This window comes from Coloeus monedula (genome assembly GCF_965178545.1).
Source record: "Coloeus monedula genome assembly, chromosome: 2".
In the NCBI taxonomy this organism is placed as follows: Eukaryota; Metazoa; Chordata; class Aves; order Passeriformes; family Corvidae; genus Coloeus; species Coloeus monedula.
Window position 1 is genome coordinate 99,091,542 of NC_138782.1, and position 12,064 is coordinate 99,103,605.

The window sequence follows — 12,064 nt, forward strand, 5'->3', positions numbered from 1 at the left end:
AACACAAATGATTTTAAAGGCTATTTAATAGATATATTTGCCTCTCATCAATTTTTTCTGATTTTAACTAATGATTGATAAAATGTTTTGAGCAGTTAAGTCCAGATGACTGCAATTAATTAGCTTCCAGGGCAAAATGAGTATTATTTTTCCTGTCTATCTACTACGTAATGCTTAACTATCTGCATACTTTTCAAAAAGTGTTTCCCTACCGAAGTACCAGGAAACTTGTCCATATGGATGATGAGCTATTTAAACACATTTGCAATGCCACTTTAAAAAACAGCCTTTAAGCACAGAATTGTAAGATGGCCAAACCCAGAAAAAACAAAAACAAAACCAAAGCAACATTTGTGAATACTTCACCATTTTTACAGTCACCCCTTTGCAGGAAAAATGGCATGGACTACTCAAGAGAGGAGCTGGGTCTGCCTTAGACAGCACGCCTGTGGCCTAGGAGAGTGTGTAGGCACTACAGCCCCAAGTCCATGTTCCTGGCAGTCTCCTTCGGCTGGTGGCCTGAGAGTATATAATAGTAAGCTACTCCTGTATGAAAACTTCTTCAGAACCAGTGACACCTTTGAGTAACAACTGCAAAGGTCAGCCTTCGGCTTCAGTGAAGTGAACATTGAAAAAAAATTTGGGAACACACTTCTAACATTATAAAGGAGGACAATTCCCCCTGATTAAAAGGTAGTGGGATCACGGCCTCCCTTTTCTACTCATAGCTTTGAAATTTCCACTGTAATAGGGACATGTTCTGGCAGCTTTCAGAAAATGCTAGCTCTGAAATCTTTCTACTCTTGTTTGGAAAAAAGTTTCAGCAATTCATTCCAGCCAATGTGAGGATTCTAGTATATGGGCATGGAAGCTTTCTTTTTTCTTTTTCTTTTCCTTTGGAAGGGGATTTAAGTATTCTGGGATTTGTGATACACAAAACCATCAGCATTCTGTAAATACAGGGAAGAGTAAGCATTATTACTCCTTTTTATGTAATGCTCCACAAGATGTTGCAGGCTGACTTTAACACTGTGAATGGACCGTGGGGCAAAAACTGTCCCATCATTTCCCTGATTGTCTGGGCACTACCTGTCTGTTCTGCACATCTCCACTGCTGACTGGAAGGGCATAGGGGTAGCTGAGACATCCTTGTGGGACTGTAATGAGCTGTAGAAAACCAAATGGTATAGCATTTGTCCATGTTGATTTAGGATGCAGACTGCCCTGCTACCCTACTGTCTATACTAGCTTTTCCTGCTGTGGAAACAACCCAGTTAATTCTTGAGTGGTGGCTGATCATAAATCATTGTGAAGGCAGTGTGGATGATAGTAATTTGGATGTGAGTATCAAAAGTCTGCTAGCTATGGCTAGCTCTGGCTAGCTCCACAGTGTGTACTCACTGGGAGAGGACTGGATGTAATTTCTGTAGTTCATGCAAGGGTTTTATGTCAAGCAAACAGACACAATCTAGTTTCACAAAGATGAAGTGCTGAGAAAAGTGTATTGAGTTCAAATCCACCCATCCTTGCAAACCAGAGGGAGAGTGCAAAGCAGTTGTGTGCCCCACATGGGCAGTGGTTTCATTTGTGGGAATTTGTCCTATCCCCGGTAGAGTTCCTGGGAAAATGTAGCTGAGGGCTTAAGGCCTATTTATCCATGAGCTTGTCCTCAAAGATTTTCTCCACGTAGGCTTTACTTAAACCAGCAAAGAGCCTTGTTGAAACTGCTGCTTTTTTCTTTTTCTCTTTTAAAGAGACGAACTCTGTGCTCTTCTTTCATTCTGCAGAGTACAGAGCTAACAATACTACCCACATGCTTTGCAGTGCCTCTGCTGTAACTGATGACGCTCGTACTTAAATGCACTAGGAAGACAGGAGTGGGTTGAAGCCATTTTTAGAACAACATGCTATTTCCTTTTTTAGTGCTGACTCATTCACTGTACCTTGTGGTATGTTTACCCCAATTGCTTGCTGCTTTGGAGGCTGTTGAATGGGTGAGGAAGGAATATTAATCAGTGACACATCGCACTGTGCTCCGGAAATACAGTCATGGTGAATGTGATGCTCTTGCCTATCTTTTGGCTTAATTGTGGGAATTATTTTTCTTTAACTAGCATTAAAAGTTATTTCAGTTCTGGAAACTGTAAGCAACTCTTCTGTGCACATCCTTTCAGCACAGTTATCTAGTTCATATCCTTTTTTTTTCCCTGTTAAAAATCTTTGCTCCTTGCTAGTACTCATATCAGAGTGGAATTAATCAAAGTCATTGCACTGTACACATGTGAAACCTAATTAGCCAAAACAGCTGATGAAGACAGAGGAGATCTCACAGCTCATTTATCTTTTTCTTTACATATTTTATCTTAAAATGAAAATGACTTGGAAAACAGTAGCAGCCACTATGGCTAGAACTATACAAAAGTGTGCATTATTGCATGTGTGATCTACTTCGGCTGTTTTGCCTGCTGAATGAGGTGGCAAAGTGTTTGTTGCCCAGAAATGTACTGAAATACTCAATTTGTCTTCATTCGAAATAGAAATTAAAGGCCCATACATAATAATGGCAGCCAATCATTCAGAATATATAGTGATATAGATATATGATATATAGATAGATAAATGCTGTTAGTATATGGGTATAAATGGTTGCCCTCTGCTCTTGAGATGATAGTTGACCATCTGGTTGACATTACAGCCCTCTCAAATGGGCTTCTCACTCTTCCCCTCTCCCTAGTCTCTGGGCATTCCCACCACCTCCAATGTAGAAGGAGTGATGCAAATCTAATCTGGGTTTTAAATGAGAAGAATAATCACTATTTTATACAGCCTTATTTCAACTAATTTAGTTCTCTTAAACCATCCACTTTAGGACTAGATGACCACCCATGCTTGAAAAGGGCATGTTGACTGAATCACCTCTGACTTACACCACAACACTCCCAGTCCAAGGAGAGGCCCCAGCTGCAAGGACTCTGTGAAGGGAATGTAAAACCCTAAAAGAGGAGCCAGAGATTAAGCTTGGAGATTTACCATGTTAAAGAAATACTTGATTTCAACTCTAGGACATGACTGAAGAATATAATGAGCAGAAACCTTCAAAATCTCATCTCATCTCCTGTTTCCAGGAATTTGTTAATTTGCTAACAGCTTCCTTCCTATATTCACGCTTCAGAGTTTCAGTTTGAAGGAAAAGAACCTCATTAATTATGATGGAAGACAAAGTGGAAGCCTAGAAACATAATACAGAAAACAAAGTCTCAAGCACAGGCCTAAGACACTGCCATGGTCTTTCAGTTTGAGATTCTGCATATCTAAAGTCTCAGTGGAAAACAGAAGTAGAAATATTTCATGCAGATACTGAAAAAAACAGTAAGAAGAAGACCAGTAGATAGAAAAGTGAGTTGGCTACTGAGAATCGTCATATAGCTAGGTAGTAGAACAAAAGCCATATATAAAAATTGATAATATTAATGCATAAACAGAAAATTAATTTTTATTATTCTGAGGTATGCTTATGTATTAGTGTATTCATTGAAGGACTATAATTTCACAGCTTTATTTTTAAAATAATTAAAAATATATAGCTGACATCAGTCAGGACCAATGTATTTAATATCACTTTAAATACAGAGACCCTGTGAAGGGCTTTGGGATTTTAAACTGATCTGTTCACTTGTGCACCTCAGGGAAGTCTGCTGCTGCGCATCAGTGTCATAATCCCTTGAATTCTCATTGCCATCTACTTTTGAGCAAGGCACTAAACTCTCCTGGGTAGGGATTCCCACATGTTTCTCTACTTTTTTAGTTTCTGAACCTAATGATTATTTTTATCCAATTATTAGTCAGTGATGCTGCTTACACTGCCATAAGAAAAGTTAAATATCCCTCCTCAGTTTTGCAGATAGAGCAGTTGAAGTGTGCAGTGATTAATAAATTAGATTTCCTGGGTCAGAGAGAAAGTTCCTGGCAGAGCTACTAATGGGACATATCTCTGATCTTTATGATTACTTTGTGACAGCCCAACATCCCTCAAAGTAAAAGTTTCAAAACCAGGCCTTTAGTTATGACACTGACAGAATGGGGTGCCTTCAATTTGTTTGCTGACCTTGGGCTAGTGAATAAGCCAGCCACTCAGTCTGAAGGATATCTATGCTCTGAATGGCATGTTCTGATATGATGAAACATATGCTTTATTTTAATATTTCATAATGAGAATATTTCTGTTATAGAATTCCTTGTATTATTGCTTTGGACACAAATATAGATTCCTTGTAACTGAGTACTTGAGTCTTAACAGATTTCCATCATAGGATCTCTGTGAATAGGGAATGGGTACTATGCCATTTTTAAAGGGTCTTAAAAACAAAGATTTTGTGCAGCAAAAAATTTGAATTCACATCTCCTAGATTTTAAGCTGGATAAACCTACTAGTGGATGAACCTTCCTAACTGCTGAATGAAAATTCCTTTCTATAGAAATTTCCTATTCCTTTCCCAATTCACAAAAAAGCATAAAAAAATGACATAAAGGAGTGTGCTTTTCTAACCCCTAGGCTTGTCACTTGGGCTTGATCTAAAGTTTGGCGATAGCCAGGTTAGTTTGTGAACTCAGTCTTTCACATTCACTTGAAGATGCTGATATAAATTGGGAGTAAGGAGAAGGCCAATGAGAAGTAAAAATTGATGGCTTCTGCAAAGACAAATGAGATGTAGTGGTGGGGAAGAAGAAACAATGAAACATGATTGAGAAGGAAAGCACTAAACCCAAAAGAGGTGTAGAGCAACCAGAAGTGTGTAACAGGAAGGAAAAAAACTAGTCATATCTAAACTTCTCTGTAACGTCACAGCTGTATGCATGGTTTTAGAACATAGACATATGTTCCATAGAGTTCCATAGAGTGGAAGTCTCTGCACATGCGCTTCCAGTTCTGGCTCATTGAGTTAGATCAAAAACTTCCAGGGAAGTGCAGTCTATTTTACATACATGAGATTGTACTTGGATATGATAAAATACCACAGCTGTCAGTCTAGGTTGGAATCAATTTGCATGGTAATGCTATGAGGGCTGCAATTTATTTTCCTTTCTCTGCAATGAGAAACTTTCCCTGTTTCAGTAGGGAAGATTGATCCTGGATGTCTGCATATGCATTTGAAAAGATCTGGCTCTTCAAGTGTGACTCATTGCTATTGGACACCTATAGCTCTGACAGGAGAGAGCTCTGCACAGAAGTGCAGTCACGTTGCTAATCTGTGTTTGCCAGTTTCTGTAGGGCCCAGAGAAACTGAAAATATCCAAATACATAAATCTGGACCAGAGATTTCCCCATGTTAATGTGAGAATCAGTTAAGTTCTGGAGAAAGAGGAGTACTTTAAAAAGAAATAGAAAAGAACATACTCAGAACAATGTGGGCTTTGCAGGCTATACTTAGTACAAATTGCTAAAGGAATATTGGTATTGTACATTTTTTTCCAGTGACAAAGCTAGCTGATGAAGTTATCCTCCAAGGTACTCCCTCCTTTCTGCTCTGCACCCACTGCAGTTCTCTGTATAATCTGATGTGCTAATGTCACTTGTGATGGGACTGTGCTGTACGTAGGCCAGGCAAATGATGTAAATGTCTAAAAATAGTATTTTGGAAAGTATTTTTTAAACTCACGTCACTTTACAATCCAGACCATTATGCAGCATGATAAATAGTTACATTAGCATGACCTTGGGGTGGCAAACGGCATCAAGCAGAAGGTATAAAAATTTAAATGTAGGAGAAAGTGAGAGCTTTGTTGCTGAAAGAGAAAAAGTGCAGAACACCATCAAAACCAGTCTGAAGGCCAGGCCCGAAATCTCTTCTCTCTGAGGTACCCATGTATCTTTAATACCGATGTTGTTATAGTATGGTCTCAAAGGAGGCTCAGTTCAATATGATCCTGGGTGATGCAACCATTAAAAAGCAATATATGGGCGATCATCACCACAACAAAGCAATTTGGTATCCCAGTAAATCCATTCTTCTGTTACTTACAAAAACATGGAGAAAAGGAATAAAAGAATACAAAAATAGGATTCCCCACAGCCTGTTTAAAATCACTCATTCATAAATGTATTTGAAACACTTTTTTTAGCCCCCAGATTGCTGAAAGAACTGCTCTTTTTTAGTGTGATATATGTATTTCATCAAGGTGTTCAGTGTGAATTTCAAAGATGAAAACACATCCACTGACCTGAAACTAATTTATATCACACCTGTTTTATAGTTTTCAATCTGTGGTCTATAAACAAAGACAAAAGCTAGAGATTTCTCAGTTTAATGGAATATCTGCACTGGGAGAGCCATACAGAAATTCTTTGAGAGGTACCTTTGTATATTTTTTACGATGACTATGGCATATACTGTGCTGCTCTTTTCATTAAAAATCTCAAGAAAATCTTCCTCTTACCTGAAGGTAATGGCACGGCCTCAAGGAAGGTTTGATTTCCTGATGAACCAGAGGCTTATCTAAGTTCAGTGATGATTTGCGATAAGCTTCTTTAGCCTGACTTACTGTAAGCGTGGACCAAGAACTCCTTTTCATATATTTACTATCAGGGGTCATTGGTAGCCCTTCACAAGCCGAACACTTCACATCATTGTTACTTTTGGAAGTCTTCAATGAGAGATCCCCAAAATGCCCCTGGAGTGCCTCAGGATAGCAATGGGATATATGATCTGCATGGTGCCTATTTACCACACTAGGGGTTCGGTAAGTGCTATCGCTGTCCAAATTATCGTCAGAGCTCCACCAGCTACTCATTCCAGATTTATGCTTGCCTTCTGGTTTTCGCTCCTTACTTTTACTCCTTTTGCTATGCTTGGAATGGTGCCCATGATGATGATCGTCCCCTCGACCGTCTCCCTTGGTTCCATTAACATTGCCCTTGGATGATCCTTCCAGAGAATGAGATTTAGTAAAAAGTTTCTGGACAGAATGAACGAGATGGCGTATCCTTCCCGGGCTCTCACTGCGTTGTTCCGCAGCTGTTGAGGTCCGCTGGTACTGTAAAGTATGAAACCCATCCCGGTGAAGAGGAAGTTGTTTCTCAAATTGGTCCAAAAGATTTGCAGGAATACGGTTAATCTTAGGGTTACCGTGAGACATGGCGCAGTCGTCTCTTGAGTCGTAATGTGAGCTGTAGTGCATTCTGGGGAAAGTGCTACTTGACATGTGATCGCCCATTACCATGGGCATCATCATGCACTCAGAATGAATGGAGCTGCGTGGGGAGCAACGATGGTGGTCCAGCGGGCAACTCTCCGTGGGGCTGAGAAGATATGACTGCCTTGGCTCCTGCCCATGGTGGATATGGTCGTGGGTATGTTCACAATCTTCAGGGGATGCTAAGCCACAAGTATGAGCTGAACATAACTGTGGTTGATTGCGACTACCAGATAATCCTTTCATATTCCTCGGAGCAGGAGAGTATCTTTCTTCATTGAAGTGCTGAGAAGGCGACCATGAGTACTGCTGGTCTGTCATGAGAACACATAAAACCTGTGTTATGTGTCTGATTAAAAGATTAACTTGAAAATTCCAAGTATATTGAAAAACCAAACATTTTTTCTCTATGAGCTTGGTGGAAAGTCTCACCATTCATGAAATTTCCTCCACCATTTTAAAACTGATTAAAATTGTTCGCTATGAGTAAATAATGGGGTGAACATACCCTCCTTTCTGTTTGCAAAATTGTCTGCTAGCAGTTCTAAATGTTATGAAGCTATTCATTATGTAATTTTAGTCAAATTTAATGGATACATTCAAGTATTCAGTTTATTATTTAATATTTATAGCTCATATGTCAAGCTTTGTGGCTAGTCATTTAAGTTACATGGGTCTAGTTTCTGTTTTGGTGGTTTCACAGTTGGATATATTAAATGTATCCTTACTCCATGGAGCCATTTTTGTACCAGAAATTGAACTTCATTTTCTTCAATGAATCTCAGCCTCATGATCCTAAGTTCTCTCTTCAGAAGTATAAATAATAAACAGCAAAGAGAAAAAAAAATATGAATGTGCTGAAATGAAGCTCAATTTTTATATTGCTAAACAGTTTATGAATAAGCATTTCATACTATTTGAACATCTGTTATCCTTAGTCCAGAAGTATTATTGCTATTACCATACATGTAGAGTATTCTCTATCAGGCAGTTTTCCCCTTTTTATGACCAAACTACAAAATATTTACTCAATGACTCTAAGTTATTCCTGAAAAAAACAAATATATTTCGGTACATACTATGGGGTTTTATATACCAGATTACTTGTTCCTATGAATCATGTGCTTCAAGTTGTGGTTATTATGCAAGCATGATTGCTAAATAAGAGTAGCTTGTAAGCAAAGATTTTGATACTTAAGCCCTTGATTTTTTTCTCACATGTAATTTCTTGCAGCTGTCAAATGCTACAAACAGAAAATTAAAAACAACCCCAGAAATAACTTTATTTGATTATCTCATTCACTTCCCCTCTTCAATTTCACCTTCTTTAAGAAACATTTCAAAAGCAGACAAAGAGATAGGATGAAAGATAATCCTTTAGAGGATAGACAGATGTGTAAGTGTTTATACAACCCACTTAGTACAGCCTTTCTGCAAATTCACTTTAAGAATCTAAATAATCTCACACAGGTGCTTGATACAAGGAAGTTGCAGGTCTCAACCAGAATGGAAGCCAGAGAATATCTATTAACTGGACACTGGAAACCAGGCTGTAGTGATAACACAGTAATTGACAGCACTTTGAAGGATTTCTAACCAAATGACAAAGCTCCCCTAAATCATATTTCCACTGCTGGTGAAAACTCAATGCCTGGATATGGTCATGAAACAGATCAATACTCATATCTCTCTAGTTTTATTCAACTAATATGTGTTACATCATGATACCTTCAGTACAGAAGGCAATTGGTTGCAAGTCTTCAGCATCAGCTATCTCATAACCTAAATGCTCTATATTTCCTATTGTGAGAGATGTTTTGTGATAATTTTATTACACCCTAATTTCAACAGAGTTCTACACAACCTTTTAAAATGAATGGAACATTAAACTAATAAACAGTGAAGTATTCTTCAGCCTAGGCACAATTCTGCCATACTGAAGTCAAAGATGGATTTAAGGGTCCAAATGTCACCCCCATATGTTATCATGGCATGAAACTGATGGGTCTGTTCATATATCCTTTTCTGCTTCTATTTTGTTTTCCTGTCTGTTTCTTTTACTTAATTCTTGGCTATCATCACATCAAAATAAAATCTTATTGCTGCTGATTACTCCGTCTGTTGTCCTATTTAGGTTAAAATACCTTGCATAAATGTAGTTACAGAAAGGAAATATAACTGTTTCTCTGAAATGACGTAATTTTGATTATATACAGACATGGCAGTAAATTATAACAGTGCTTTGGAAGTCAGCCACATAAGTAGTCCTGTAATTAGTGATACTTTACCCAGGATATTACCAAACATTATGAGGGGAATAATAATGGACCATGTGCTGGATTTAATCCATCTGTACTTCCCATAAAGGGTTCCCAAAGCACCAGACAGAGATTACTGCAGTAGTTCTTACAAACCCATGAGATTAGATGGAGGGAAGAAGTTTTTTTTTACTCTGAAAGAGGTTGATCTAGTTGAAGATGTCCCTGCCTATAACAGGGAGGTTGGATTAGATGACCTTTAAAGGTCCCTTCCAATCCAAGCTATTCTATGATTCTATGTGGAAGGTACTGTTCTCCTTTTACAGAAGTAAGAAGCTGCAATACAGGAAACATTTTCCAAAGTGCTTATGGATTTTCTGATTTTAATGTTCACAGAGGTGAGAGCCAGAGGGAGGTGGAAGGAAGCTCTTCTGTCACTCTGACAGCACAATGAGAGTCAACCCCAAGCCTTTTCATCACAATCTTGCACATCTACAAATGAATATAACTTGTACTACACCTCACCAGTGCATTTAGACAAAAAAGTAAGGGCACGGCAGAGATCCAGAATGAAAAAAAGAGAATAAGAAACTAATTTTAAATTAGTTCCTGAGCACAGAATTGCTAGTCCCTGGTGATTTCTTTAGGCCTCATGCAACATCAAACATAGCCCAGAAGGCTTCAAATATTTTTATCCTGTTACATCCCTAGGAATATGAGATGTGATGATTTGACTGCACTGCAATGGATAATCTAACAACAGCTTTTCTGTCCCTCATGGCTCCCCGTGATTCTAGCTCATTGCAACTAAAGAAAAAATACAATTTTCTGTATGTTGCTTTCACATAGCATGCTTTCATATAGCATTTTATGTGCTATATGGAATGTCTGAATTATTTTTGTTTGAAACACAGTAGCTAGAAACTGCTATAGGCACTTATTAAGATTAATCAAAATAATTAAAACATGAGTTAAGAAGTAGATGTTTTCCAGAAGTAATTGTCCCCTCTTAATTCTGTCATAGAGAGTAACTAAAACTAGATAGACCCCCAAATTACTTACATGTGCATCATTTAAATTTATCACTCCAATTAGGTTTGTCTATCTAGGATATCAAACCTGTTCTTTATCCCAGACACAACTACTTCTTCATACAAATCTTTTGAAAAATCTTCAGTACTTTGAAACACAATATATAAATTTATCAAGTCATTTGTGCTTTGTACTATTCAGTCAACTTTGTTCAGAGACTGAAGGGCTCGAAGAAACAGTTGAGCTGTGGCTGAATGAATTACTGTGTGGTACCAGAGCAGTGTTATTGCCCATGTGCTAGCTCTTAGCCTGCCAAGAAAAATGTGCTAGCTTAAAATTCAATTAAGCTAACATGCTTTTCTAGCATTTGCAAGGGGCTAAAAGTGTGTCTGTGGTCAATGACCACAGCTAAGCTGATTCATAAAAATTCATAAAGCTACAGCATTTTTTTCTCAATCCTTTCAAAAGAAATTTAATATTTTGGTATAATAAAATAGTTTCAGATCTGATTGATCCAATAATGACAGATTAGACTGAAGTTTTAGTCTATATCTTGAAGTCTGGTTTTTTTTACAGCAGGTCCTATGTTTGCTCTGGGCAATCACTCTAAAAATATAAAATGCCGCCATCAGAGCTAAAGAGCTAAAAGGAGATAGAAGAAAACATAAGCATAACCCAAAGCAGACAAAGAGATAAAGGAATAGGAACAGAGAAAAATATATTCTATGAGAACATAGGAATGGTTTTTTTTAGATTTCATCAGAGCAAAATGGAATCTTCCAATTAACTTCAATAGATAGTCAGACAATACTTAAAGACTGTGGCTGGGGGTGGACCTAGAACAAGACATAGGCTGTTATGTCAGAGAATCCAGTAATTCCAAGCCCCTGAAAATCCGTTAAAGCTCTTCTTTTTCAGAGACTACTGTACAGATATGTCAACTTTTAACCTTGGCAGAGGGAAGGATTTCTGCATCCCTTCCTATCTCTTTCAACTCCTTCCCTGTTATGCCATGTCCTGTCCTGCATTTTTTTCCACCTGTTTTCAGTTCTGGACATTCTGAGAGCTGTTCTCTTGCTCCAAGCAGAGGTTGTTTTGCCTGTGTTTGGGCTCTGGCCACAATTTTTAGATCATCCAAGCATTTTTCTTGTGCTAGGCAGTATCAAGGAAAGAAAGATAGGTTCAAGGACCAAGAATAATGTTTGAAATAATGAATTAGAATTGCTATTAATGTTCTAGGTCAGAAGGCTAAAACCCTCTAAGTAATGAAACATAAGAGCTGTGCATTTCCAGAGTTCCTGGAACACTGCTCTTGGCTAAAAAGCGTCAATATAAAGACACTGAAACTTCTCTGACATTTGAAAGAGGGGCATGTCTCCACAAATCTTTTCATGTGTTGCATATTAGAAACAAGCTTTCAGAGCATGATAATACTCTCTGGAACTACTAAATGATGCCTAAGTTTTTTTCTTACTTTTCTTTATATTGAGAAATTAGTTTGAATTGCTTTAACCTTATAAGCCCCTTAGTAATCCGCTTTCCCATCTGAGAGATCTGTGCTGTTTTCATTGGAGAAGGAGCTG

At 38.0% G+C, this 12,064-nt stretch overlaps 1 protein-coding gene across 1 annotated transcript in view; it reads right to left on the reverse strand.

Annotated features, from left to right (window-relative positions):
• Positions 1–7,452, reverse strand: part of DLGAP2 (DLG associated protein 2) — a gene marked incomplete at its 3' end in the record, with an annotated part of 83,400 nt that extends 75,948 nt beyond the window's left edge. Inside the window, exon 1 of the mRNA XM_082301708.1 lies at positions 6,436–7,452. Within this exon, the coding sequence (XP_082157834.1) occupies positions 6,436–7,437 (1,002 nt within the window). The 5' untranslated portion in view covers positions 7,438–7,452. The remainder of the gene's footprint in view (positions 1–6,435) is intronic.
• Positions 7,453–12,064: the final 4,612 nt, after the last annotated feature.